The sequence below is a fragment of the Neophocaena asiaeorientalis genome, unplaced genomic scaffold (assembly GCF_003031525.2).
Source record: "Neophocaena asiaeorientalis asiaeorientalis breed wild unplaced genomic scaffold, Neophocaena_asiaeorientalis_V1.1 scaffold340, whole genome shotgun sequence".
Classification (NCBI taxonomy): Eukaryota; Metazoa; Chordata; class Mammalia; order Artiodactyla; family Phocoenidae; genus Neophocaena; species Neophocaena asiaeorientalis.
In genome coordinates, this window is record NW_020172733.1 from 213,837 (window position 1) to 241,220 (window position 27,384).

The 27,384-nt window shown below is 34.6% G+C and overlaps 1 protein-coding gene across 4 annotated transcripts in view; it reads left to right on the forward strand.

The window, feature by feature from the left end:
• LRRK2 (leucine rich repeat kinase 2) overlaps positions 1-27,384 on the forward strand; it is a 147,070-nt gene that overhangs the window by 61,645 nt on the left and 58,041 nt on the right. For all 4 annotated transcript variants that reach the window (XM_024740434.1, XM_024740433.1, XM_024740435.1 and 1 more), the window contains 9 exons: positions 1,093-1,351; positions 5,192-5,380; positions 11,715-11,833; positions 12,257-12,326; positions 12,831-13,048; positions 19,258-19,508; positions 19,792-19,940; positions 24,015-24,108; positions 26,417-26,603. In XM_024740434.1, coding sequence (XP_024596202.1) covers positions 1,093-1,351; positions 5,192-5,380; positions 11,715-11,833; positions 12,257-12,326; positions 12,831-13,048; positions 19,258-19,508; positions 19,792-19,940; positions 24,015-24,108; positions 26,417-26,603 — 1,536 coding nt within the window. The remainder of the gene's footprint in view (positions 1-1,092; positions 1,352-5,191; positions 5,381-11,714; positions 11,834-12,256; positions 12,327-12,830; positions 13,049-19,257; positions 19,509-19,791; positions 19,941-24,014; positions 24,109-26,416; positions 26,604-27,384) is intronic.

Sequence of the window (27,384 nt, forward strand, 5' to 3'; positions counted from 1 at the left end):
ACTGTCCCCTCAAACCTCTTGGACACACTTTAATTCTGAAGAATTCAGGAATTTTCCCCAACCATCTTGTTCCACTGACCTGGTACCCTGAATCTTAGGGTCTTCTTTCCTTTTATTTTTTAATCCTTAATATTGGGTCATGAAAGGAGCACAGGCTTTGGAGCCAGCAGATTTGATTTCAAATCCAAGTCTCTTATTGACTAGCTCTAAGGGTTTGGACAAATCACATATTTTTCCTAAATATTCATCTATAAAATGGGGGTAATAATTTTTACGGCGTAGGTTTTTTAAAAATAAGGATTGGAGGTAATGTGTTTATAGAAGTTAGCACAGTACCTGGCATATAATATTTATATTATCTATGACTTTGTTCTTCTAGTTGGTAACATCACATTCCATCGCCTTTCAGAAGCTGTTGCTGGATTGGGCCAGTGTGCTATGCTGCAGGTTGCTAAGGCTTCTCTCTGCTTACTATGGTCACTCTAGTTTTTGTAGCAGCTAGCATGCTAACCCACCTTGAGGACCTGCTCTGAAAACGTAACATACAGGGAAAGGTAGAAAACTGAGAGACAAGATACGTTTTTGTGGAAATTAAAATTCTTGTCCTGGAAAACCAGAAGTAAATGATGACTGTCCTTTGCATGTGGCATTAGCAAATTTTATGATATTTATACTCACACTTAGTTATTCTGTGTCACGAATGAAGGCAGGGCAGTAGCATTTACTGTGTTAAGGTACTAGTTTCCCAGATGTCTTCCAATGAACAAACAGAAGTCCAGAAAGTATGAGAAACGTGTAAATTGTTGGAGCCTCAGGTATTCTGACTTCAAGCCTATGAGTTTTATTTCATACCATGTTGCCTTTTTCATGGTAACTAACTCTCATGTGGCAGATTTATTTGATTTATGCTGCTCTGATATTTGTGGTGCTAATCTTATTTTCCTAATCTATTTCAAGGATGAGTTTTGCCTTATTTTGTTTCATTCTGAATTTACGGATGTAGGGAAAAATCACACCAAGTTTGATTATCAGTCTCTTAAAAGGAAAAATGACAGGTTGTTAATGTGCTTACCTACTCTTTTTCTTTAATAGGTATGTGAGAAAGCGAGCAGTCCCAAAGTGGTAGAACTGTTACTGAATAGTGGATCCCGTGAGCAGGATGTACGGAAAGCTCTAACAATCAGCATTGGGAAAGGCGACAGCCAAATCATCAGCTTACTCTTAAAGAGGCTTGCCCTGGATCTGGCCAATAATAGCATCTGCCTTGGAGGATTTTGTATGGGAAAAATTGAACCTTCTTGGCTTGGTCCTCTATTTCCAGATAAGACATCTAATTTAAGAAAAGAGACAAGTAAGTATTAACAAGAAAAGTCTGTACAAGTCTTAATTTTAGTAGTAGTTTTAAAAATCACTAATCTTTTAGTTAGTTTTCATTCCAGTTTGGTTCAACTTAAGCCAAAAATATTGTAAAGGCTTGGATATCTTTTTTTTTTGTCAAGAAATGCTTGAAACTGACATTATATTTAAGTTCTTTATGAGCCAGCAAATACATATTTTATAAAGATAGAGCAAAACAGTGGGATCTTTCTGTCAGGTTTCTTTTCTTTGTTACATATTTTATTTTTTATTATACAAATAATCTATGTGCATTTACAAATAGAAAAACATAAGAATCCTAAGGAAGAAAATAACAACTTATTTTTTCACTTATAGGTAATCAATGTAGATTTTTTCCCTAGACTTTTTGTATGCTTACATATGAATTAAAATATGTGCATGGAAATATAAACACATATATACTTTGCATTTTCAAGTTAGTATACTTCGCATTTCACTTAAGGATGTAATTTCAAGTTAATATAGATCTTGTATACATTAAGTACATTGATGACAGTTACCACTAGCATCTATACTAGTGCTTTTCACATAGTAAGTGCTCATTAAATATAGTATAGGCAAATATAAAATTCGGTAAGAAATTGTTGATAAGCATATGTGGAAACAGGCACTTCACACATTATAGATATGAATTCAAATCTTCCTCTTTTGAGGAAAATTTGGCAATATCCATTAATACTTTAAATGTACACCCATACTTCTTTGACCCAGGAATATGCTGATAGGGGTCCATGATACAGGCATTCTTTTTTTTTTTTTAAATTTTATTTATTTATTCATTTATTTATTTATTTATTTATTTATTTATTTTCATTTATTTATTTTTTTGGCTGTGTTGGGTCTTCATTTCTGTGCGCAGGCTTTCTCTAGTTGCGGCGAGCGGGGGCCATTCTTATGGCAGGCGGATTCTCAACCACTGCGCCACCAGGGCAGCCCCAGGCATTCTTAATGTGCACAAAAATTATGTTCAAGGATGCACATTAAAATATTATTCATAGGGCTTCCCGGGTGGCGCAGTGGTTGAGGATCTGCCTGCTAATGCAGGGGACACGGGTTTGAGCCCTGGTCTGGGAGGATCCCACATGCCACAGGGCAACTAGGCCTGTGAGCCACAGCTACTGAGCCTGTGCATCTGGAGCTTGTGCTCCGCAACAACAGAGGCCGCGATAGTGAGAGGCCCGTGCACCGCGATGAAGAGTGGCCTCCGCTCGCCACAACTAGAGAAAGCCCTCGCACAGAAACGAAGACCCAACACAGCCATAAATAAATAAATAAATAAATTAGAAAAAAAATATTATTCATAATAACAAAAAATTAGGGAAAAACCTAAGTATTCCCCGAAAGGAACTGTTCAAATTAATTATGGTATGTTCATGCAGTGGAATGCTTTGCATTCATTGGGAGAAAAACATCTAGCAAATCCAAATGTCCAGACATAGAATGCATTCTTTTTTTTTTTTTAATAAATTTATTTATTTTTGGCTGTGTTGGGTCTTCGTTGCTGTACATGGGCTTTCTCTAGTTGTAGCGAGTGGAGGCTACTCTTCATTGAGGTGCGCGGGCTTCGCACTGCGGTGGCTTCTCTTGTTGTGGAACACAGGCTCTAGGTGTGCAGGCTTCAGTAGTTGTGGCACATGGACTTAGTTGTTCCGTGACATGTGGGATCTTCCCAGAACAGGGCTCGAACCCGTGTCCCCTGCATCGGCAGGGGGACGCTCAACCACTGCGCCACCAGGGAAGACCCTAGAATGCATTCTTTTTTTTTTTTTTTTGCGGTACGCGGGCCTCTCACTGTTGTGGCCTCTCCCGTTGTGGAGCACAGGCTCCGGATGCACTGGCTCATGGGCCTAGCCACTCCGCGGCTTGTGGGATCTTCCTGGACTGGGGCACGAACCCGTGTCCCCTGCATCGGCAGGTGGACTCTCAACCACTGCGCCACCAGGGTAGCCCTTAGAATGCATTCTTAAGGGAAAAAACAGTTAGAGAAGTGTTTTTAGTATACTAATATTGGTGAAAAGACAATTGGGATATGGTAGTCATAAGTGTTCGAATGTGAAAAGACCATGTTGAGAAAATAATCCAGAAATGGGTGCCCTGGTTGCCTTTGGGGACCTTGGAAACTAATGAAATATGATTAGAGTCTATGTTTTATCACTTCAATTGGTCTCATGCCAACAACCTGCTTACTTTAATCTTTGATCTCTGATGGAGAGGAATTGTGGGCCTTTGGAGAGGTATGAAGGGAGATATACATTCAGGGTATTCTTTTGTTTCTGTATGAAGTTTTTTACAAGTATTGACAAGTCTTACCTAATTTAAAAAATATAATGTCATTTGAGAGATTGGAGGGCATAGCCATAATTTTTTGACAACTGGTCTGAGTAAAGAACATTTTGAATTCAAAGCTTTAAAACATTTTCCAGGTACTATTTGAGTTACGCACACATGTTGTAATGTGAGTTATGAGAGTAATATTTGAAGAAATTTTCCAGGATATATGTAGGACAATGAGAACTCTGCCACGTATTTCGTCAAAATAGAGCATAATATAAAATGCAGTAAAATAGCAAGAATGTTAAGAAGAATTTTGAAATTTCATCAAATTTCCTAATAGAATGAATCACTCAGCAAATAGTTTATAAAAATAAGAATATCATTTATTATCTTCTGTGTTCTAAGTGTTCCTGCTAAAAACTTCATATGCCTCATATTCTTTAATTTTTTCCATAATCCTGTGCTGTGTATATTGTTGTCTTCACTTCTCAAGTGAGGACACTGGCACTCAGGGAGCTTGTATAACTTGCAAGTAACTTGAGCACAGGCCTGTCTGGCTTCAAGGCCCAGACTTTTTCCTGGATCAAGTTAGTTTCATAAAGATTCAGTTTTGTCACCAACACCAAAGCTCTGTGTAAATTTTTAAAAAATTTAAGTTCATTGCCTGCTACTTTATACAGTATCATGATTGTAAAGTGACTTTGAAGTAAGAATAAAAAATCTTAGAAGTAGGAGACTATATAAGGAACTTTGGTATGATATATGTTTATGCTTGTATAATTATTGATTTCTAAAAATAGAACTACCATACGACCCAGCAGTCCCACTACTGGGCATATACCCAGAGAGAACCATAATTCAAAAAGAGTCATGTACCACAATGTTCATTGCAGCTCTATTTACAATAGCCAGGATATGGAAGCAACCTAAGTGTCCATTGACAGGTGAATGGATAAAGAAGATGTGACACATATATGCAATGGAATATTACCCAGCCATAAAAAGAAACGAAATTGAGTTATTTGTAGTGAGGTGGATGGACCTAGATCTGTCATACAGTGTGAAATAAGTCAGAAAGAGAAAAACAAATACCATATGCTAACACATATATATGGAATCTAAAAAAGAAAAGGTTCTGAAGAACCTAGGGGCAGGACAGGAATAAAGATGGAGACATAGAGAATGGACTTGAGGACATGGGGAGGGGGAAGGGTAAGCTGGGACGAAGTGAGAGAATGGCATGGACATATATACACTACCCAATGTAGAATGGATGGCTTGTGGGAAGCAGCCGCATAGCACAGGGAGATCAGCTCAGTGCTTTGTGACCACTTAGAAAGGTGGGATAGGGAGGGTGGGAGGGAAACGCAAGAGGGAGGAGATATGGGGATGTATGTATATGTATAGCAGATTCACTTTGTTATAGAGCAGAGACTAACACAACATTGTAGAGCAATTATACTCCAATAAAGATGTTGAAAAATAAAAAGTTGTTGCTGGTATATCTTTTTATTTTTAGATATAGGATCCACCCTAGCGAGAATGGTGCTCAGATATCAGATGAAAAGTGCTGTGGAAGAAGGAACAGGCTCAGGCAGCAGTGGGACTTTTTCTGAAGAAATACTTGATAAATTTGATGAATGGACCTTCATTCCTGAGTCTTATGTTGACAGTGTATTTGCTCAAAGCGATGACCTGGATAGTGAAGGTAATTATTACTAAACAATAGAGTCAGTTATGTTTTAAAACACTTACCCTCTGGCATTGAACAGTAGAAACTGAGACAAAAATCTGATTTACTTCATTTGGAAAATCTTGAGGAAAACTGTATTCATTAGTGGAAATAGTTAATGCTTACTATTACTTTACTACTACTTAAGGCAATGAAGAAAATGTATGTCTACACTTTTAAGTGTTATCATACTGCCCATAATCAGTGAGTGGTGGCTATTGCAGTGAAAACACTGACTCAGACTGGAATTGGATTCCATATTCCATCATCGACTAGATACTTCTGTGGTTTGTGTAAGCCCCTTATCCTTATTAAAAGCAGTGTTGCTAAACTTCCAGGATTATTTATAGGAATTTGGAAAAATGTATGTAAAGTGTCTGGGAGAGTGTTTGCAAATAGAAAGTGCTTAATAAAAAATATTTTTATCTTTATTAGAGTTAAAAATAATATTTTAATAACTCCTGAAATAACAAAAATTTAACATGGCAAGATATTAATGGCAGTGATTAAGGCTGACATTTAACATACTACAGTTTGGTAAAAATAGGGTGAGGTGCTTTTTTATTAAAATAGTATGATTGAAACCTTTGGGTGATAGAATAAAGACATTTGAGAGGGCAAAAATAAGAGTTATTCCAAAATCTCATGTCTCAAGTCCAAACATTCTTTAAAACCAACTTTATTGGGACTTCCCTGGTGGTGCAGTGGTTAAGAATCTGCCTGCCAATGCAGGGGACATGGGTTCGAGCCCTGGTCCAGGAAGATCCCACATGCCGCAGAGCAGCCAAGCCTGCACGCCACAACTACTGAGCCTGCACTCTAGAGCCCGTGAGCCATAACTACTGGTCCCATGTGCTACAACTACTGAAGCCCACGCACCTAGAGCCTGTGCTCTGCAATAATAGAAGCCACCACAATGAGAAGCCTGCGCACCGCAACCAAAAGTAGCCCCCGTTTGCCGCAACTAGAGAAAGCCCACACCCAGCAACGAAGACCCAATGCAGCCAAAAATAAATAAATAAACAAAACCCCCCGCAACTTTATTGAGATATACTAATTTACCCATTTTAAGTATATGTTTTCATTTATACATCCATGTAATCATCACCACTATTAAGTTATGCAATGTTTCTATCATCCAAAAAAGTCCTTTTATATGTCTCTTTACAAAAAACGTCCCCCCCACCTTGTCCCTTGGCAACCGCTGATTTGCTTTCTGTCACAATAGATTAAATTATTATTTTCTCAAGTTTCATATAAATAGGATACAGTATGTCCTTTTTTATGTCTGGCTGTTTTCTGAAGTGGTTATACCATATTATACTCCCACCAGCAATGTATGAAAATTCTAGTTGCTCTGAATCCTCATTACACTATAACACTTAGTATCGTAAGTCAGTTTAATTTTAGCCATTCTAGTGAGGCTGTAGTCCTAGCTTATTTGGGTTTAATTTTCATTTCCCTGAAAACTATTGATATTGAGAATATTTTCATGTTCTTATTGGCCATTCATATATTGATATTTTCTTTGCAAAGTGTCTGTTCAAATCTTTGCTAACTTTTAATTGTCTTGTTGTCTTATGTTATTTTAAGAGTTCTTTTTATATTCTAAGTAGAAGTCATTTGACAGATATATGAATTACAAATATTTTCTTTCATTTATAGCTTGTTTTTTCATTTATTAATGTTATTTTTCAAAGAGCAGAGGTCTTAAATTTTGAAAAGTGCAGTGTTTCTGTTTTTTCTTTTCTAGTTTGTGCTTTTTCTATCCCATTTAAGAAATCTTTTCCTATCTCAAATTTGTGAATATTTTCTCTTATGTTTTCTCATAGAAGTGTTAAATTGTTAGCTTTTACATTTAGGTCTATAATCCATTTTAATTTTGGTATATAGTGTCAGTGAAGAATTGACATTTCTTTTTCACATAGATATCCAGTTGTTTTAACATCACTTGTTGAATATACTATATTTCCTCATTGAATTAATGGCATGTTTGTCCAATTTAACTGACCATATAGGTGTGGTTCTATTTCTGCATTCTTTTTTAAAAAAAGTAAAAAAAAAATTTATTGGAGTATAGTTGACTTACAATGTTGTGTTAGTTTCACGTGTACAGCAAGGTGAATCAGTTATACATACACATATATCCACTCTTTTTATAGGTTCTTTTCCCATATAGGCCATTACAGAGTATGAAGTAGACATACCTGTGCTATACAGTAGGTTCTTATTAGCTGTCTATTTTATATATAGTATTGTGTATATGTCAATCCCAGTCTCCCAATTTATCCCTCCCCTCCTTATCCCCTGGTAACCATAAGTTTGTTTTCTACATCTGTGACTCTACTTCTGTTTTGTTAATAAGTTCATTTGTACCCTTTTTTTAGATTCCACATATAAGTGATATCATCATATGATATTTGTCTTTCTGTGTCTGACTTATTTTACTCAGTACAGCAATCTCTAGGTTCATCCATGTTGCTGCAAATGGCATTATTTTGTTCTTTTTTTTAAGCCTGAGTAATATTCTATTGTATATGGGTACCACATCTTCTTTATCCATTCCTCTGTTGATGGACATTTAGGTTGCTTCCATGTCCTGGCTATTGTAAATAGTGCTGCAGTGAACATTGGGGTGCATGTACCTTTTCAAATTATGGTTTTCTCCAGGTATATGACTCAGAGTGGGATTTTATTCTGTGCCATTGATTTAAATCTTTATCCTTATGCCAATGCCATACTGTCTTGATTACTTTAGCTTAATGAAATCTGGTAGTATAAGTTCTCTGGTGGTGTTCTTTTTCAAAATTTTTCTTCTTATACTAGATTGTTTGCATTTCCATATACATTTTGAATCAACTAATTAATTTTATGCTGGGATTTTTTATTAGAATTAAATCTATATATACATTTAATATAGAATTAATGTATAAAATATTATTGTTATATAATATATAATTAACATATAAATAAAAATTTCTTTAGATTAAACCTAGAAATAAATTTGAGGGAACTGGTGTCTTAATAATGAGTCTTCTGACATATAAATGTAGTATTTATTTCCGTTTATTTGTCATTTAAATTTCTCCCACCAATGTTTTGTATTGCATGTTTTTCGATGCTATTGTAAATAGTATTGTTTTTGAATTCCAATTTCCAGTAGTTCATTCACTGCTGGTTTATAGAAATGCAGTTGATTTCTTTGTATGTTAATGTATCCTGTGGGCTTGCAAAACTCATGAGTTATGACAGCTTTTTGTTGACTCCACACATTTTTCTATGTTCACAATAATGCCATTTGCTAATACAGACAGATTTACTTCTTCCTTTTAACCTGTATATCTTTTTTTCTTCTTCTTTTTCATGTCTTATTACACTGGCTAGGACCTCCAGTACTATGCTGAATAGAAGTGGTAAGAGTAGGCATTGTTCCCTGGCTTCCAAACTTAGGGGGAAAGCATTCAGTCTCTCATCATTAAGTATGATGTTATATGTAGTTTTTTTTTTTTTTTTTAATAGCTATCCTTCATCAGGTTTAGGAAACTTGTTTCTAGTAATTATTTGCTGCAACTTTTTATCATAATGGGTGTTGGAAAATGCTTTTCTGCATCTGTTGAAATGGGCATATTTTCTCCCTTTATTCTGTTATTTAGTTAATTACATTGATTGATTTCCTAATGTTAAACCAAACTTGCTTTTCTGGGCTAAATCTTACTGGGTTATGGTGTATTATCCTTTTAATATATTATTTGATTTGATTTTCTAAAATTTTGTTAAGGATATTGCATCTATGAGGGATATTGGTCTGTAGTTTTGTTTTGTTGTAACTATGAGAATATGCTAGCCTCTTGAAATGAATTGGAAAGTGCTCCTGACTCCACTGTTTTCTGAAAGAATTTGTGTAGGAGAGGTCTTAAATGTTTAATAGGATTCATGAGTAAAGCCTTGTAGGTTAGGAATACTTTTTGGTGGTGGGGGGGAGGCTTTTTAATTATAAATATAATAACTTTAATAAATTTATGGTTCTTTTGATTTTTCTGTTACTTCTTTTGTCAGTTTTTGTAATTTGAAATGTTCAAGGAATTTGTCCACTTTACATAAGTTGCCAAATTTATTTATTGTTATTTATAATCTCTTATTGTCCTGTTAATGTTTATAAGATCATTAGTGATATCTGATCTTTAATTCTTGACATTGATAGTTTTTGTCTTTCCTTTTTTTCCTTCTTCAGTCTAACTCAAGATTTATCAATTTTATCGATCTTTTCAAAGAATCAGGTTTTTGTTTCATTGACTTTCTGTATTGATTGTCCATTTTATTTTTCATTGATTTTTGCTTTTTCTTTTCTTTTTCTTTTTCTTTTTTTTTACTTATTTAGATTTTATTTGACTCTTATTTTATAGATTCTTAACATGGAAGCTTAGAACACTGATTTTTAGAGCTTTCTAATTTTATAATATAAACATTTAAGACCATGCAGATCCTTCTGAACACCATTTTAGCTGCATCCCACAACTTTTATATATTCTGTTTACATTCACTTTTGAAATTTTCTAATTTCCTTTGAGATTTTTTGACTCATGATTTATTTAGAAGAGTGTTGTTTATTTTCCAAATACTTGGACATTTTGCCACATAGCTTTCTCTTATTGGTTTCAAATTTCATTTTGTTGTGGTTAAAGAACCTACTCTGATGATTTCTGTCCTTTTATATTTATTGAGACATGCTTTGTGGACTACTGTGTGGTCTATCTTCATGAATGTTTCATGTGCAATTAAAAAAATGTGTATTTGGTTGTTGTTGGGTGAAATTGGGTCAACTTGTTTGATAGTGTTTTTCAGGTCCTCTATATCTTTACTGATTTTTTCTCTACTTGTTATATTTAAGAACAAAGTGTTGAGATTGTAATTGTCAATTTGTTAATTTTCCTTTTCATTTTATCAGTTTATGCTTTGTGTATTTTGAAGCTCTGTTACTGGGTGAACATACATTAAATACTATAATTTTTTTGATGACTTAACCTCCTTATATTGATCCAAGTTTGCATCTAGTATCATTTCCTTCCTCCTGAAGAACTCCCTTTTACATTTCTTCTAGTGCACAGCTATAGGAAATCCCTATGCAGATTACTGGAGCTCTTTTTCCATGACTCTCTCCTGGAACTCCCAGCTAAGTTAGTCTCCATGAACACTGATCTCCATTTCCTCATCTCAAGAAAGCCATTGGGCTTTGTTTAAATTCCTTCTCATTGTGCCAATGGCCCTTAAATTGCCTCCAGGCAGAAAGCCAGGGTGATCATAAGGTTCACATAGTTTGTTTCCCTTCTTTCAGGGATTACACAGTCCTGTACTCTCTGCAGCCCAATGTCTGAAACCAGTTGTTTAAAAAAATTTGTCCAATTTTCTAGTTGTTTGTTGTGGGGAGGTTAAGTTCAGTGTTTGTTACACCATCATAGATGAAAGAAGAATTCTCATTAAATATTTTTAAATAAAGGAAAACATCAGAAATGCTAATGTAAAAATAATTGATTTTTGGATTTGTAAATTTTATAATGTTTTGACACAATTAATTCTTTATGCTTGTAAGATAAAAAGTGATAGAATTTAAAATCTCATGAGTTCTTAAAAATGGCTCTACATTATTTATCCTTAAAATATGACTAATATTGATCCTTATTTTCTTGAAAATCCATAATTTTAAAAGTAATTCTTTTCTCTCTCAAAACAATATTGCCAACTAAACTCATTGTGTTTATTTTAATGTCATTTCATAAATGAAACTATAAAATATGTAATTCAAACAGAGATGTACTCAAAATTACTGAATGTTAAATAATTTAGTGTGATTCCAATATTTAAAACAAGATTCGAAAATTTTCTAAGCAAAATTCAGAGAAACAGAAAGGAATAACATTGATCAGATTTATGTATAAACTTTGTCTGCTTCCTGAACATGCATGTATTTATTGTAGCACTTGTAACTATTTTTTTACTTGGCTCTTTCCTGCTGTACTATGAGCTCATATGAGGCCTGGATTATTTTTCCTGCTTATCTTTATCCTGCACTTACTCAGTGTCTAGTCTGTGACAGCCATTCAATAAATATTTGTGGATGAAGAATAATGTAGTTGAATTTGAAAATGACAAGCTGACATAGTTTATCATTTCTATTTTAAAGATGTTACAAAAGGAATTGGGCAATTTCCATTCATGAAAATGTGTTTAATGTTTTGTGATTGAACTACTATGCTAGCATCTTATGATTAGGTCAGCTTTTCTTACTTGCCTTTATGTTATTGTTTAAAAATAGGAAGTGAAGGCTCATTTCTTGTGAAAAAGAAATCAAATTCAATTAGCGTAGGAGAATTTTACCGAGATCCTGCCTTGCAGCGTTGCTCACCAAATTTGCAAAGACATTCCAATTCATTGGTAAGTTATACTGTAAAAACTGCAGTTAAATATTGTATACTTTTTGACATTCTTTCAATAACTGAAATTGTGTGCCAAAGCTAGGAACTATTGGTGCAGAAATTCCCTAATGTGAGAAAACTGTCTCTCTATATATACACGTGTGTGTGTGCGTGCACGTATGCTATTTTAAATTTACATTTGTAGACTTTTGAGCATGTTTGGGGCATATAGGTGCTCTGTACACTTTAAAATGGTTTTACTCTTTCTTCTTTTTAGAGCTTCATGTCTATGGAGCCCAGACTAGGTCTGTGTCTTATGGTATGGCTTGGTCCCATGAATATTTTAGCTAGTAATCTTATAGTGACTCCTAAAGAAACCAGATAGGAAAATGTTCTCTTTGCTCCAAAAAATGATGGTAATTTTATTATAAATATTTAATAGGGACCCATGTTTGATCATGAAGATTTACTGAAGAGAAAAAGAAAAATATTGACTTCAGATGATTCACTCAGTAAGTATTTGAAAGTAATCACAAGTAAATAGATATTTTGAGCAGAATACAGCACTTTGATAAATTTCCTCTGATTATGCAAATTTTCTTGATGCCAATTTCACATAACCTTCAAATTATATTTACCTAATGATTCCATAGACTGTAGAAAAATGAAATACAATTATAGATTTAAAAATTTAGCCTTTATGATGTTATACATCATACAGTTTTTATCCTTTCTACTATATTCCTGAAATGTAAATAATACCCTCACCAATGCCACTCTTGATGTTCTTCTTCTTCAGGTCTGTTGTTTTTTTACACTACTTATACCACCTGATTAAATATTTATTATTTACTGTTTATCTCTGACACTGTAATGTAAGTTCCATAGTTTGGTTTTCTGTTGAATTTCCAGTGCCTTGAAGACAGCCTGACAGTAGTAGGTGATCCATAAACATTTACCATATGAACTTAAATTACTTGCTTATATTTCCATTGTTTGTTTGTTTTTGACAAAAGGAACATCAAAATTCCAATCACATATGAGGCATTCAGAAAGCATTTCTTCCCTGTCTTCTGAGAGAGAATATATTACATCTTTAGACCTTTCAGCAAATGAACTAAGAGATATTGATGCCCTGAGCCAGAAATCCTGTATAAGTGGTCATTTGGAGCATCTTGAAAAGCTGGAACTTCACCAGAATGCACTCACGAGCTTTCCACAACAACTATGTGAAGTAAGTTTAATTTATCCTTATAATTCTCAGGATATTTGAAGAGCTTTTACATTTATATCTAACTTTCATGCTTAAATCTTTAAAAGGAACGTTCTGTTTTTGTGTCATTGGACAATAATTCCCCCATTATTCTGGTTGTCATACAAGTATCTTAGTCTGTGTGGTATTCCAGAAGCATCTTTGGGGGCAGGTAATGGAAATGGAAATGTGATTAAAAAGGAATTCGAGGTTCTGTCCTGATGCTACATGGTAAGTATTAAAGTCTAGCAAGGCTATGTGTTGATTATGCCTTCAATTATTTAATTCTAGTAGGACAACTTAAACTGTTTAAATTAGGTTAGACCTAGTTTGGTGGTCCTGGCTCTGCTCAGCTACCAATTGTGTGACAATAAGAACATATTACTCTGACTGCTGTAGACCTTAATTTTCTTATCTGCAAAATACAGAGGCTCAACTAAACTATCCATAAGGCATTAATTGAGTTTTGAAATTATGTGCAGCTTAAAAATTGATTTTTATGCTCAAAGTTCCCATTTCATAAAAATTAAAGTATAAAATAGTCTGCTAATAGGGTAGTCCTCTGACTATTGACTTTGTTCATCCTTTTTTTATGTACTTAGATCAGAAGTCAAAGAAAATATACGGACAAAACGATCTTAATACAAATGTTTAAATTTTTAAACAAATTCTTGAACTGAACTGCAAAGTTTGAAAAAGAATTATACCTGTTTTTATAAACTAGTGTTGTTGCCAGTACATTTCCCTTTTTCTAATTTTTAAAATTTACCATAGTTTTGACATATTTTAACAGCAACATTGCATGATTTTTAAATATATTTAAGTGGTATCTTTCCCCTAAAGTTTGTATATCTGGGGAGAGAGAAGAAAAAAAGGTGATCCCTAATGCTACCCCAATGTCTAAAATATATCCCCACTCTATTCTCCTCTTTATGCAGGCCCAAGTTACAAGGGCCTCATTTTTTTTTTAACATCTTTATTGGAGTATAATGACTTTAAAATGGTGTGTTAGTTTCTGCTTTATAACAAAGTAAATCAGCTATACATATACATATATCCACATATCTCCTCCCTCTTGTGTCTCCCTCCCAAACTCCCTACCCCACCCCTCTAGGTGTTCACAAAGCTCCAAGCTGATCTCCCTCTGCGATGCGGCTGCTTCCCACTTGCTATCTGTTTTACATTTGATAGTGTATATATGTCCATGCCACTATCTCACTTTGTCCCAGCTTACCCTTCCCCCTCCCCATGTCCTCAAGTCCATTCTCTATGTCTGTGTCTTTATTCCTGTCCTGCCCCTAGGTTCTTCAGAAACATGTTCTTTTCTCTTCTTTTCTTTTTAGATTCCGTATATATGTGTTAGAATATGGTATTTGTTTTTCTCTTTCTGACTTACTTCACTCTGCATGACAGACTCTAAGTCCATCCACCTCACTACAAATAACTCAATTTTGTTTCTTTTTATGGCTGAGTAATATTCCATTGTATATATGTGCCACATCTACTTTATACATTTATCTTCTTTATCAGTGGACACTTAGGTTGGTTCCATGTCCTGGCTATTGTAAATAGAGCTGCAATGAACATTGTGGTACATGACTCTTTTTGAATTATGGTTTTCTCAGGGTATATGCCCGGTAATGGGATTGCTGGGTCATATGGTAGTTCTATTTTCATTTTTTTAAGGAACCTCCATACTGTTCTCCATAGTGGTTGTATCAATTAACATTCCCACCAACAGTGCAAGAGGGTTCCCTTCTCTCCACACCCTCTCCAGCATTTATTGTTTCTAGATTTTTAGATGATGGCCATTCTGACTGGTGTGAGGTGATACCTCATTGTAGTTTTGATTTGCATTTCTCTAATGATTAGTGATGTTGAGCATCCTTTCATGTATTTGTGGGCAATATGTATATCTTCTTTGGAGAAATGTCTATACTTATTCAGTCCATTTTTGGATTGGGCTGTTTCTTTTTTTGATATTGAGCTACATGAGCTGCTTGTATATTTTGGAGATTAATGCCTTGTCAGTTGCTTCATTTGCAAATATTTTCTCCCATTCTGAGGGTTGTCTTTTCTTTTGGTTTATGGTTTCCTTTGCTGTGCAAAAGCTTTTAAGTTTCATTATGTCCCATTTGTTTATTTTGTTTTTATTTCCATTTCTTTAGCAGATCGGTCAGAAAGGATCCTGCTGTGATTCATGTCATAGAGTGTTCTGCCTATGTTTTCCTCTCAGAGTTTGATAGTGTCTGGCCTTACATTTCGGTCTTTAATCCATTTTGAGCTTATTTTTGTATATGGTGTTAAGGAGTGTTCTAATTTCATTCTTTTACATGTAGCAGTCCAGTTTTCCCAACACCACTTTTTGAAGAGGCTGTCTTTTCTCCATTGTATATTCTTGCCTTCTTTATAAAAAATAAGGTGACCATATTGCGTGGGTTTACCTCTGGTATTTCTGTCCTGTTCCATTGATCTGTATTTCTGTCTTTATGCCAGTACCATACTGTCTTGATTACTGTAGCTTTGTAGTATAGTCTGAAGTCAGGGAGCCTGATTCCTCCAGCTCGTTTTTCTCTCTCAAGATTGCTTTGGCTATTTGGGGTCTTTTGTGTTTACATACAAATTGTGAAATTTTTTGTTTTAGTTCTGTGAAAAATGCCATTGCTAGTTTGATAGGGATTGCACTGAATCTGTAGGTTTTTTTGGGTAGTATAGTCATTTTCACAATGTTGATTCTTCCAATCCAAAAACATGGTATATCTCTCCATCTGTTTGTATCATCTTTACTTTCTTTCATCCGTGTCTTATAGTTTCTGCATACAGGTCTTTTGTCTCCTTAGGTAGGTTTATTCCTAGGTATTTTATTCTTTTTGTTTCAGTGGTAAATGGGAGTGTTTCCTTAATTTCTGTTTCAGATTTTTCATCATTAGTGTATAGGAATGCAAGAGATTTCTGTGCATTAATATTGTATCCTGCTACTTTACCAAATCCACTGGTTAGGTCTAGTAGTTTTCTGGTAGCATCTTTAGGATTCTCTCCATATAGTATCATGTCATCTGCAAAGAGTGACAGTGTTACTTCTTCTTTTCCGATTTGGATTCCCTTTCTTTTTCTTTTCTGATTGCTGTGGCTAAAACTTCCAAAACTATGTTGAATAATAGTGGTGAGAGTGGACAACCTTGTGTTGTTCTGATCTGAGGGGAAATGGTTTCAGTTTTTCACCACTGAGAACAATGTTGGCTGTGAGTTTGTCATATATGGCCTTTATTATGTTGAGGAAAGTTTCCTCTATGCCTACTTTCTGGAGGGTTTTTATCATAGCCAACTGGTCCTGGATTTTTGTTTGTTGGAAGATTTTTAATCACAGTCTCAATTTCAGAGCTTGTGGTTGGTCTGTTTATATTTTCTATTTCCTCCTGCTTCAGTCTCGGTAGGTTTTGCTTTTCTAAGAATTTGTCCATTTCTTCCAGGTTGTCCATTTTATAGATTTCAGAGTTCTTAAATTTACCGTGGCTTGATTTGTCACCCAAGATATGATCTCTTCTGGAGAATGTTCCATGAGCAGTTGAGAAGAAAGTGTATTCTGTTGTTTTTGGATGGAATGTCCTATAAATATCAATTAAGTCCATCTTATTTAATGTAATACATAAATATTTACAATTGTTATATCTTCTTCTTGGATTGACCCCTTGATCATTATGTAGTGTCCTTCTTTGTCTCTTGTAATAGTCTTTATTTTAAAGTCTATTTTGTCTGATATGAGAATTGCTACTCCAGCTTTCTTTTGGTTTCCATTTGCATGGAATATCTTTTTCCATCCCCTCACTTCCAGTCTGTGTGTGTTCCTAGGTCTGAAGTGGGTCTCTTGTAGACAGCATATATAGGGGTCTTGTTTTTGTATCCATTCAGTGGATACAGACATCCAGTCTGTGTGTTTTGGTTGGAGCATTCAGTCCATGTACATTTAAGTGTGAATATCAATATATATGTTCCTATTCCCATTTTCTTAATTGTTTTGTGTTTTTTATTGTAGGTCTTTTCCTTCTCTTGTGTTTCCTGCCTAGGTAGTTCCTTTAGCATTTGTTGTAAAGCTGGTTTGGTAGTGCTGAATTCTCTTAGCTTTTGCTTGTCTCTAAAGGTTTTAATTTCTCCATCAAATCTGAATGAGATCCTTGCTGGGTAGAGTAATCTTGGTTGTAGATTTTCCCCTTTCATCACTTTAAATATGTCCTGCCATTCCTTTCTGGCTTGCAGAGTTTCTGCTGAAAGATCAGCTGTTAACCTTATGAGGATTTTCTTGTATGTTATTGGTATTTCTCCCTTGCTGCTTTTAATATTTTTTCTTTGTATTTAATTTTTGATAGTTTGATTAATCTGTGTCTTGGTGTGCTTCTTCTTGGATTTATCCTGTATGGGACTCTCTGTGCTTCTGCACTTGATTGACTATTTCCTTTCCCATATTAGGGAAGTTTTCAAAGGACCTCATTTTAAATGTCACTTCCTTACCATCTTCTTCCTTTCTTCTCTTGTCTTCCCTCCAGGCTAGGTTGGCTCCCATCTGGTTTACCTTTCCCTGGCACCCACTCTTTTTCTTCCAGTGCTCATTACTATAAATTTTGATCTAAAGTATATTGTCCTCACAAAATTGTAAACTCCTTTAGAACAGGAACTGTTTTAGACTTGTTCACATGTATCCCCAATGCCTACTAAGGTATGACATATAGTAGACGTTTGATAGATGATTACTGAACTAATTTGTGAAGGAATTAATGACTGACCCTTGGTAGACCATCAATATTTGCTAAAGATTAAGTAAAAGAAAACTAGAATTTAGCCTAGTGGAATCAAAGAGAATGAAGAGAGCATGGCAAGGTGAAATACATTAGGGCATTCAAAGACTGGGCCAGCTCATAACTTTCTCTAAGGAAATTTCAAGTCAGCACCACTAGATGGGACTTTTTGTTACTGCTTGTAGCTGTCTCTTTACAAGAAAATTTGGTGATTAAACCTTGGGAATAAATAATGTAAAAATCTTTCCTTCTGAATAATCTTGTAGTATCTGAAACAATGATAGAAATTTTGAAACCGATTTTTTGGGCAGTGATCCATTAATAAGCCTTTTTAATCATGTTAAACTGTTTAGAATTCCATATGAGAATAAGTACATATATTGATTTATAAGGAGGAGAATAACGAAGTGATTGTTTTTTGGTAGTTTAGCCCTTTGACAATAATTCATACGAAACATTTTAAAAATTGATATGATACATAAATGGAAGTTTTGCTATTATCATAGTAAAATTAGAAATTGATTAAAAATAGAAAATAGAGATTTGAAACAAAACATTTCATTTAAAAATAGAGGTTAGGGCTTCCCTGGTGGCGCAGTGGTTAAGAATCTGCCTGCCAATGCAGGGGACACAGGTTTGAGCCCTGGTCTGGGAAGATCTCACATGCCGTGGAGCAACTAAGCCTGTGCACCACAACTACTGAGCCTGTGCTCTAGAGCCCACGAGCCACAACTACTGAGCCTGCGTGCCACAACTACTGAAGCCTTTGTGCCTAGAGCCTGTGCTCCGCAACAAGAGAAGCCACCGCAATGAGAAGCCCGCAAGCTGCAACAAAGAGTAGCTCCTGCTTACCGCAACTAGAGAAAGTCTGTGCAGAGCAACAAAGACCCAATGAAGCCAAAAATAAATAAATAAAATAAATTAAAAAATAGAAAATAAAAAGGAGGTTATAAAATAAAATGTGTATTATATACATGACTACTTTATGGTAAATCTTATTTATATTAAAATGTGTAACAATTTCTAAAAGCTAGTGTTAAAAACTATATTCCCAGGATTATGTTATACTGCTTATTCATTAAGTCATTAGTTCAAAAGTATTCTTCCATTTTACTCATTGCAGGAATAGTTTACAAGAAAAGCTGAATTAGACTCTAAACCTTATTTCTATGAGTGTGCTTTTGACCTTCTACCTGTTATATTTTTCCCGGCTTTACCCATTTTATTAGCAGAGCAGGTAGTACCAGTCAGTATACTGAAGTTCTCTTGTAGATTGTGTTTTCAATTTTTTGGAAAATTCTTAATGGTTCTAGTTACCAGAAGTATGGAAGGCAGAAATATTAGCTAAACTTAAGTTGTTCAGGTGGTTCATTAAAAAATTTTAAAATATTGTCTTTCCAGACTCTGAAGTGTTTGACACATTTGGACTTGCAAAGTAATAAATTTACATCATTTCCTCCTTACTTGTTGAAAATGAATTGTATTGCCAACCTTGACGTCTCTCGAAATGACATTGGACCCTCAGTAGTTTTGGATCGGGCTGTGAGGTGCTCAACCTTGAAACAGTTTAACCTGTCCTACAATCAGCTATCTTTTCTTCCTGAGAATCTCGGTGATGTGGTAGAGAAACTTGAACAGCTCATTTTAGAAGGGTAAGAAAGGGGTTCATTGAAGAAAAAAGGGTCACCTCACGTTGAAGTTTCATAAGGTTGACATACAATAACATTGTTTCCATAGTAATGACTTTTACATGGTAATGTGATAAAAGACTGAGGAAATTCATAATACAGCTTCTTTCAATTGTCTTAAATTTTTAAAACTAATTTTAAAATTAATAAATGTGCTTTAATGCTATTTTTGAAGATATTTTGACTATTTTTCTTCAAAGCATGTGAATTTATGCAATTTAATCCTCATTTTGTCTCTTACGACTAGAAATAAAATATCAGGAATATGTTCCCCTTTGAGCCTGAAGGAACTGAAGATTTTAAACCTTAGTAAAAACCACATTTCATCTCTATCAGAGGACTTTCTTGAGACTTGTCCTAAAGTGGAGAGTTTAAGTGCCAGAATGAATTTTCTTGGTAAGTGTTTTATATGAGTCTTCTCCTTCCAGTCCTTTTGAGTGTTGTATGGGTCGAATGCAACAAATAAATGTAATTGCATGAGCCATATATGGACATTTTAGGTGGGGATTTAAAGGTGGCATTTCAGTTAAATATTATGCTGGAGTTTTAAATATCAAGTTAGCAGGTTGGTGATAAAAAGAAATGAGCTGTCAAGCCGTGAAATGTGGAGGGAACTTAAATGCATATTGCTAAGTGAAAGAAGCCAATCTGACAAGGCTACACACTGTATAATTTCAACTATATGACATTTTGGGAAAGGCAAAACTAAGGGGTTAGTAAAATAATCAGTGATTTCCAAGATTTTGGAGGGAGGGAGTGATGACTAGGTGGAGAAGAGGAGATTTTTAGGGCAGTGGAATTAGTTTGTGTGGTACTGTAATGTGGATACATGTCATTATACATTTGTCAAGACCCACAGAATATAGTACACAAAGAGTGAACTCTATTGTAAACTGTGGACTTCAGTTAATAATAATTTATTAATATAGGCTCGTCAGTTATACATACAAGTATACCAAACTATTCTAGTTGTTCATAATGGGGAAAAGATGCATGTGTCTGGGGTGGTGATGGTGAAGGGAAAAGGTAGATGTGGGAGCTCTCTGTATTTTCTGCTCAATTTTTCTATAAACCTAAAGCTGCTCTAAAAAAAGTCTAGTTTTTAATATTTAAAAATTTTAATATTAAAAATTGTATTACAGTATTTAACATGTTGTTATTGTCATAGGCTAAAATGTCAATATCTTGGACTGCAGATAGTCATTAAACTGTGGTTCCTTTTACACGATTATACTAAAAATGCTTATAAGTTGCCTGAGCTGCTTGAAGCAGAATTACTGAGTTTCCTACTGAAGTTTCTTCAGCAGATTTTTGGAGTATAAGTACTATTAATATTATTATTATTATTATTATTATTTGCGGTACGCGGGCCTCTCACTGTTGTGGCCTCTCCCGTTGCGGAGCACAGGCTCCGGACGAGCAGGCTCAGTGGCCATGGCTCACGGGCCCAGCTGCTCCGCGGCATGTGGGATCCTCCCGGACCGGGGCAGGAACCCGTGTCCCTTACATCGGCAGGCGGACTCTCAACCACTGCGCCACCAGGGAACCCCACTATTATTTTTTTTAGAAATAAAATTAATTATTTAAAAGTTTTTAAATTAGTTAGGTTAATGTGTATTCATTGAGCTCTTGCTCTGTGCAAAATATTATAATAATACACAATATGATCATCACTTTTGTTAAAAATCCTGGAATACTCTATGTTCTCGTAGCATGTGAGACAACAGGGAATTATGTTCATTTGTAGCCTGTCTGAAAGTTCTAATATTGAGGAACAGAATACTTCCATGGAAATAAGTGGGAACTTTCCCTATTTTATCTTCCTTAATGGAGGCCATGCATACCTTGCCACCCACATACCTATACCTGACTTGGTAAAATAATTTCTAATACTATTTAATAGCAGAATATAGTTTGACAACTTACTTTAAAATATTTTATTTTCCCAGAACTTTGAGAAGCTACTAACAATAAAATCCATATTAATTTGCATAGAATTATTTTCCTTCTCTTTCCCTTCCTTCCACCCTCTTTGGATATTGACCATGTTCTTACCATGAGAGTGAAACTGGGGAATAGAGTGATTCACTCACTAGTGAGTAAAGCAACCCAGTCTGTGTCCTTAAGGAACGTGTAGTTAAGTTCAGAAAACTGACATTGAATAATGATGGAATAAATAAATGTAATTGTATATCGTACTAAGTGCTGTGAGGAGAAGTTTCAAGATGCTATGAGGATCTGATCCAGACTGTGGAGGCAGGGAAGTGTGTCTGTGTCTGTGACGTTTAATTAAGTTAAGTCTGGAAAGAAGAGCATCTGAGGGACCCTAAGGCTAGCTTATGGTCAATATGTTATCTCAGCTGAATCTCACAAAAATCCTATAGGGTAGGACAGGTATGATCTCTGCTTGACTAATTGAGGAAATTGAAGCACTGAGATTTTTGTGTGACATGTTCAGGGGCATAGAATTAATTAATTAGTTGTGAAAGCTTGAACATACCTATGTTCAAAAAATGTTTGCACTGCACAACTTTGTAATAATTTTAGAAGTGGTTTTATATTTGGAAAGACACATTAGGTCATACCTGAGTGGGACCACAACCATTAAAAATTCCCATGTGGGGGCTTCCCTGGTTGCGCAGTGGTTGAGAGCCCGCCTGCCGACACAGGGGACACGGGTTCGTGCCCCGGTCCGGGAAGATCCCACGTGCCGCGGAGCGAATGGGCCCGTGAACCATGGCCGCTGGGCCTGCGCGTCCGGAGCCTGTGCTCCGCAGCGGGAGAGCCCACAACAGTGAGAGGCCCGCGTACCACAAAAAAAAATAAATTCCCATGTGAAATGAAGTTTTAGTTCTTTGATTTTATCAGTCTTCCATATAGAATCTGAACCTTAAGACTTTTAATTCCTAAGTGGAGAATCATTTCTACTAATTTATTTTGCTACAAATACTTTTTGGAAATAGGTGAAGTATAGCATGTACCTTTCTGCTTCTCAGGAAAATAGCTTCTAGTAATGTCCTGGAACATTTTGACCCTCAAAGATTTTCTGGATAAAACATAACCCATATTTTTAACCTTGAAAATGCTAAGAAATAATTTCTCAAGCCACTTTCATAGAACCACAGATTTTCAGATCTCTAAAGAATCTCAGAGTTCATCTGATTTAGCTTCACTATTTTACAGATGAGAAAACAGTCTGTATGATTTGCTCAGTTTCCAAAATTATGTTCCATAGAATTTTATTCCTTGGAGGTACCTTGTACTGTATTTCCCTTTTGGAAATTCATAAAATATACCAGAATATTGACAGCTCTGAAATATTTCATTTTATTTTGCATAATGTTTCCCTAATCCCTTTTTTTTTTTGTAAAGTATATATTTTTAGTCTCAAAAGATATAAAATACCTTAGGAATAACTGACAAAATTGGCATATCTGTCTTAAAGGGAAATTTGGCATTTCTAATGAAATTGTAGATGCCCTACTGTTCAGGAATTCTACTAGTGGTTATATACAATAGAGGCATCCTCTCACTGTTCACAGAACACCCTTTTGCTTTTTGGGTTTTTTTGACAATTTGCTAAACATTGTCATAGGCACTGAGTAGTATGCAAGTAAGCATAAGCATAAGAATATTTATTATGGCATTTTTCATAGTAGCCAAACATTGGAAAGAATGTAAATGTCTATCAACAGGAGAGTGAATAAATTGGCTATATTCATACCATGGAAATGCTATGTAGCAGTTAAAATAAATGAATAAGATGTATTTATCAACATGAAAAATAAATCTAAAAAAATTGTTACATGAAAAAGCAAATTGAATATAGACATGTACGATATGATAATATTTATGTAATGCAAAACAGTAATATGTATTACCTGTGGATGCATACATCATAAAAGTACAAAAACATGTATCGAAATAACACCAAATTCAAGGTAGAAATCTCTGTGGGGAGGTCCCTAATCTCTTAAGATCATATGATCAAAGAATACTTTTATTAAGTAACATCCATAGTTATTCCATAGAATACTCTTTACAAGATGGTGTTATAGAGAATTTTTATTTTTATATTATATTGTGGATTAGTAAAATATTCCAAAATGTTTTGTTAGACTTACTTCAGAGTAATTTGAATTAATCTATAATGTATGTCCCATAATATCACAGATAATTTGAAATGAATATTCTAATGATTTCTACTTTGTACAGTTGTTGGACAGATGAATTTATACTTAGACACTTTCGTGGCTTTCAGGTTAAGAGAGTCTTATAATTATGGTGTATTGTTTTAATGTTTTGTGGTAGTATTAATTTATTTTAAAAGTAGAATTATTTTATTGTCAGTGTGAGAATGGAAATTAAATTATGTGATAGATCATTGGTAGCTGCTCTTATTGTAGAATCTAATGGAAATGTAGTTAAAGTTATTAAAATGTCCATTATCTCACTTTCGTTTTCTCTTAGCTGCTATGCCTTTTTTGCCTTCTTCCATGACAAGCCTAAAATTATCTCAAAACAAATTTACATGTGTTCCGGAAGCAATTTTAAATCTTCCACAGTAAGTTTATTATTTTAACTTTAAAAACCACACGAGGTGGAACAAAACCTTCATAAACATGGTTTTAACTTAGACATATAAATGTAATTGATTTCTAAACCTACTAAACTTAATGTTTTTAAATCTATGAATGTTTGACTTTTAATATTAGATGAAAGATGTGAATTGTTATTTGGGCTTTTTAACTTTTATATTTATTTAATGTGCTGTTGTGTAGAAACAATTTAAGAGTAATTAATTGTTGCATTATTATAATCAAATGAGATTGTACTGGCTATCACTTTAACTTTTAAAATTTCACTTGCTTTGGGGATTATGTTGCTAAAACACTGTTAACTTTGAAATTATACCTGTTATGTTTGAGTGACATTTTTGGTGAAGAATAGGATAATTTATGTCGTTCCAAGTATTTGGGGATATTTTTGGTTAATTTCATTAAAAATAAAAGCTTCCTATTAACTACAAATCCAGGCATTAATTAGATTTCAAATGTGTTGTAAGCTTAAATAACTATTCTAGTAGTATTATTTATTATAAATAAAATCCATCAAGGTACATGTGCAAATATATACATATACAGGCAAATAATACTTAGTTATAATTTAGCCATGGAAGGTGTGAGACAGATGAATAATAGTTAATTTAAGTCTAGGTTTAGAATGTGTCAGACACTGTAGTTTACTGCTTAACAGTGGATCATCTTTTTAATCTTCCTAATAATCCTATGAAATACTTACTGTTATCATCTCCACTTTATAATGAGAACACTATTTCATAAGAGAGAGAAAGTAACTTGCCTGAAGTCACAGTTCTTAAACACTGGTGGTTTGATTTCAGACTCTTAATTCTGACATACAGGCATCTATAGAATACAGGTGGGCAGTCCTATATTTTAAACATAATTTATTCTTGAAAATGTGTTTGGAAGCCACCTATTTGTAAAAGCTCATTAGAGGGCTTCCCTGGTGGCACAGTGGTTGAGAGTCCGCCTGCCGATGCAGGGGACGCGGGTTTGTGCCCCGGTCCGGGAAGATCCCACATGTCGCGGAGCCTGCGCGTCTGGAGCCTGTGCTCCGCAACGGGAGAGGCCACAACAGTGAGAGGCCCACGTACCGCAAAAAAAAAAAAAGCTTATTAGAAGATGCATGTCATAAGAAAGCTTTCTTCCCAGAGAACTAAAAATATTATGCAGTCCCTAATTACACTATACCTTTAGACACCATCTTCAGGTATACATTTTTAGTGTTTTATATGTATTTTTTAAATTTATTCTTTTGTTTCACAAATGAGCGTGTGGTTGGCCAGCTTCAGTCTCCAAGTTTAGTCTAAAAGCTAAGAGACACTGCCTTTGAACAACCTGACGATTCTCAACTTTGTCTCAGTTGCATTGTTTGTTAGACATACATGTCTTATCTTTAATATAGTCAGATTAATTTTCTTGTTTTCAACATTTTTATAAGGTAACTAGGGCAAAATCTAGATCATTTAAAAATTAGAGCAATAATGTTGCTCTGCAGATCTGAATCTTGGTCTAGCAGGCAGTACAGCTATTTGAGCTTAGAATTAATTCATAATACTTCAAATATGCTGGATGAAAGGGATCAGTATACAGTAGTAAAAGTCCAGGCAACCTTTTACATAGTCAAATATACCACAATTGTTGACTATCTTTATTCTTCCTACACATGTACATTTACATGTGACATGTGTTTTTCTGCTATTTCCTGCAAATTTTGGGTAGCTATTCCTGCCTGAAAGCAACAAATTTACATTGAGGGCCTACTGTATACAAGACATCATGCTCAGTGTTATGATACTTTTCACACTGAGGCTGGCTGCTAAAAATGATAGTAAACTTAAGGACCCAACCTCTGAAGAATCCCTCCAGGTATGAGTGAAATTGAACAGAGAAATGGAGGCTACATATTTGTAAATCTTGTATAGAAGGCAGGAATCTTAATGACTGTCTTTGCCTTTGTTAATTATGATTTCTCATGCATCATAAGTGTTTGTAAAACACTTGGTCTTTCCTTATGGTTGACATTTTTATGTTTCTGAAGTAGGGAAATTAGGCCTCAATTTTGTTTTTATTTGTCCTTTTTAAAAATGTTCCTGTTGAGACATGCCTTTTTTTTCTAGCCTGTATATACCTTTATGTACACAAAAAAACACGTATGTACTCATATATAAATAATGTTAGTTTTAAAGTTATACCTTATTCTCACTCTGGTGAAAATTACTTGTGATGTTATTTCATGTATTTTGGAAACACTCATTTGATTTTTATCTGGACATTGTATTGTTTCAGCCTGCGGTCCTTAGATATGAGCAACAATGATATTCAATATCTACCAGGTCCTGTGCACTGGAGATCTTTGAACTTAAGGGAACTCTTGTTTAGTCATAATCAAATCAGTATCTTGGACTTGAGTGAAAAAGCCTGTGCATGGTCTAGAGTAGAGAAACTACATCTTTCTCATAATAAACTGAAAGAGGTAAGAGGTCATCTTTATTTGTTTAGAATTATTTCCAGTTTGAAAATATGCTTTTATAATTTGCATTATCACAAATGATCATTTCAAAATCTGTTATTTGATATTGCTTACTTTTTGAATAAGATCTAATCCTACCCTGAGGTAAATGGGTATATTAACAATGCTTAATTTCCTTAAAAAATCACTTTCTGTGCTCTATTTTATTTTGAATATTTATATATATATATTTAATTATGAATGTGTGTAATGCTTTAAGTGTGACAATTTATCACAAAATCGCTAATCTGTTAACAGACTCTCAGACACGCTGTATTTCTCAAGTTGTCTCCGGGCCATATGCAGCCTGTGTTTTTCAGCTGACATTCTTTTCCACATTCTTAAATTTCTGCATTCACCCAAATGGACAGGTCTCTGTTATAAATCTGAAATTGATTATCCATTCGTCCCCCAAAAAAATTTTTTTTTTGGCCAGGTTCAAGTCTGTTGCCTATAAAAGCCAAAAAAACAGTAAAGTGCCTGAAACCATGAGGTTCAGAATAACTCTGAATATTTTGGAATACCTGACTTTTTTTGCAGAAAATTAATGTTTGCTATTATAGAAGTAATGAATATTGCTTAAAAATTTGGAACAGAAAGAAATTCCAATATTTATGCCACTTAAGGTATAAACATTTAGTTGTATTTTAAGAACAGTAAGTTGTACATAAGTCTGTGATGATTAGATCTTTAGTTTTACTGAAGAACACAGTGTGAGGGAATAGACTGAAGCCACAGATGATTG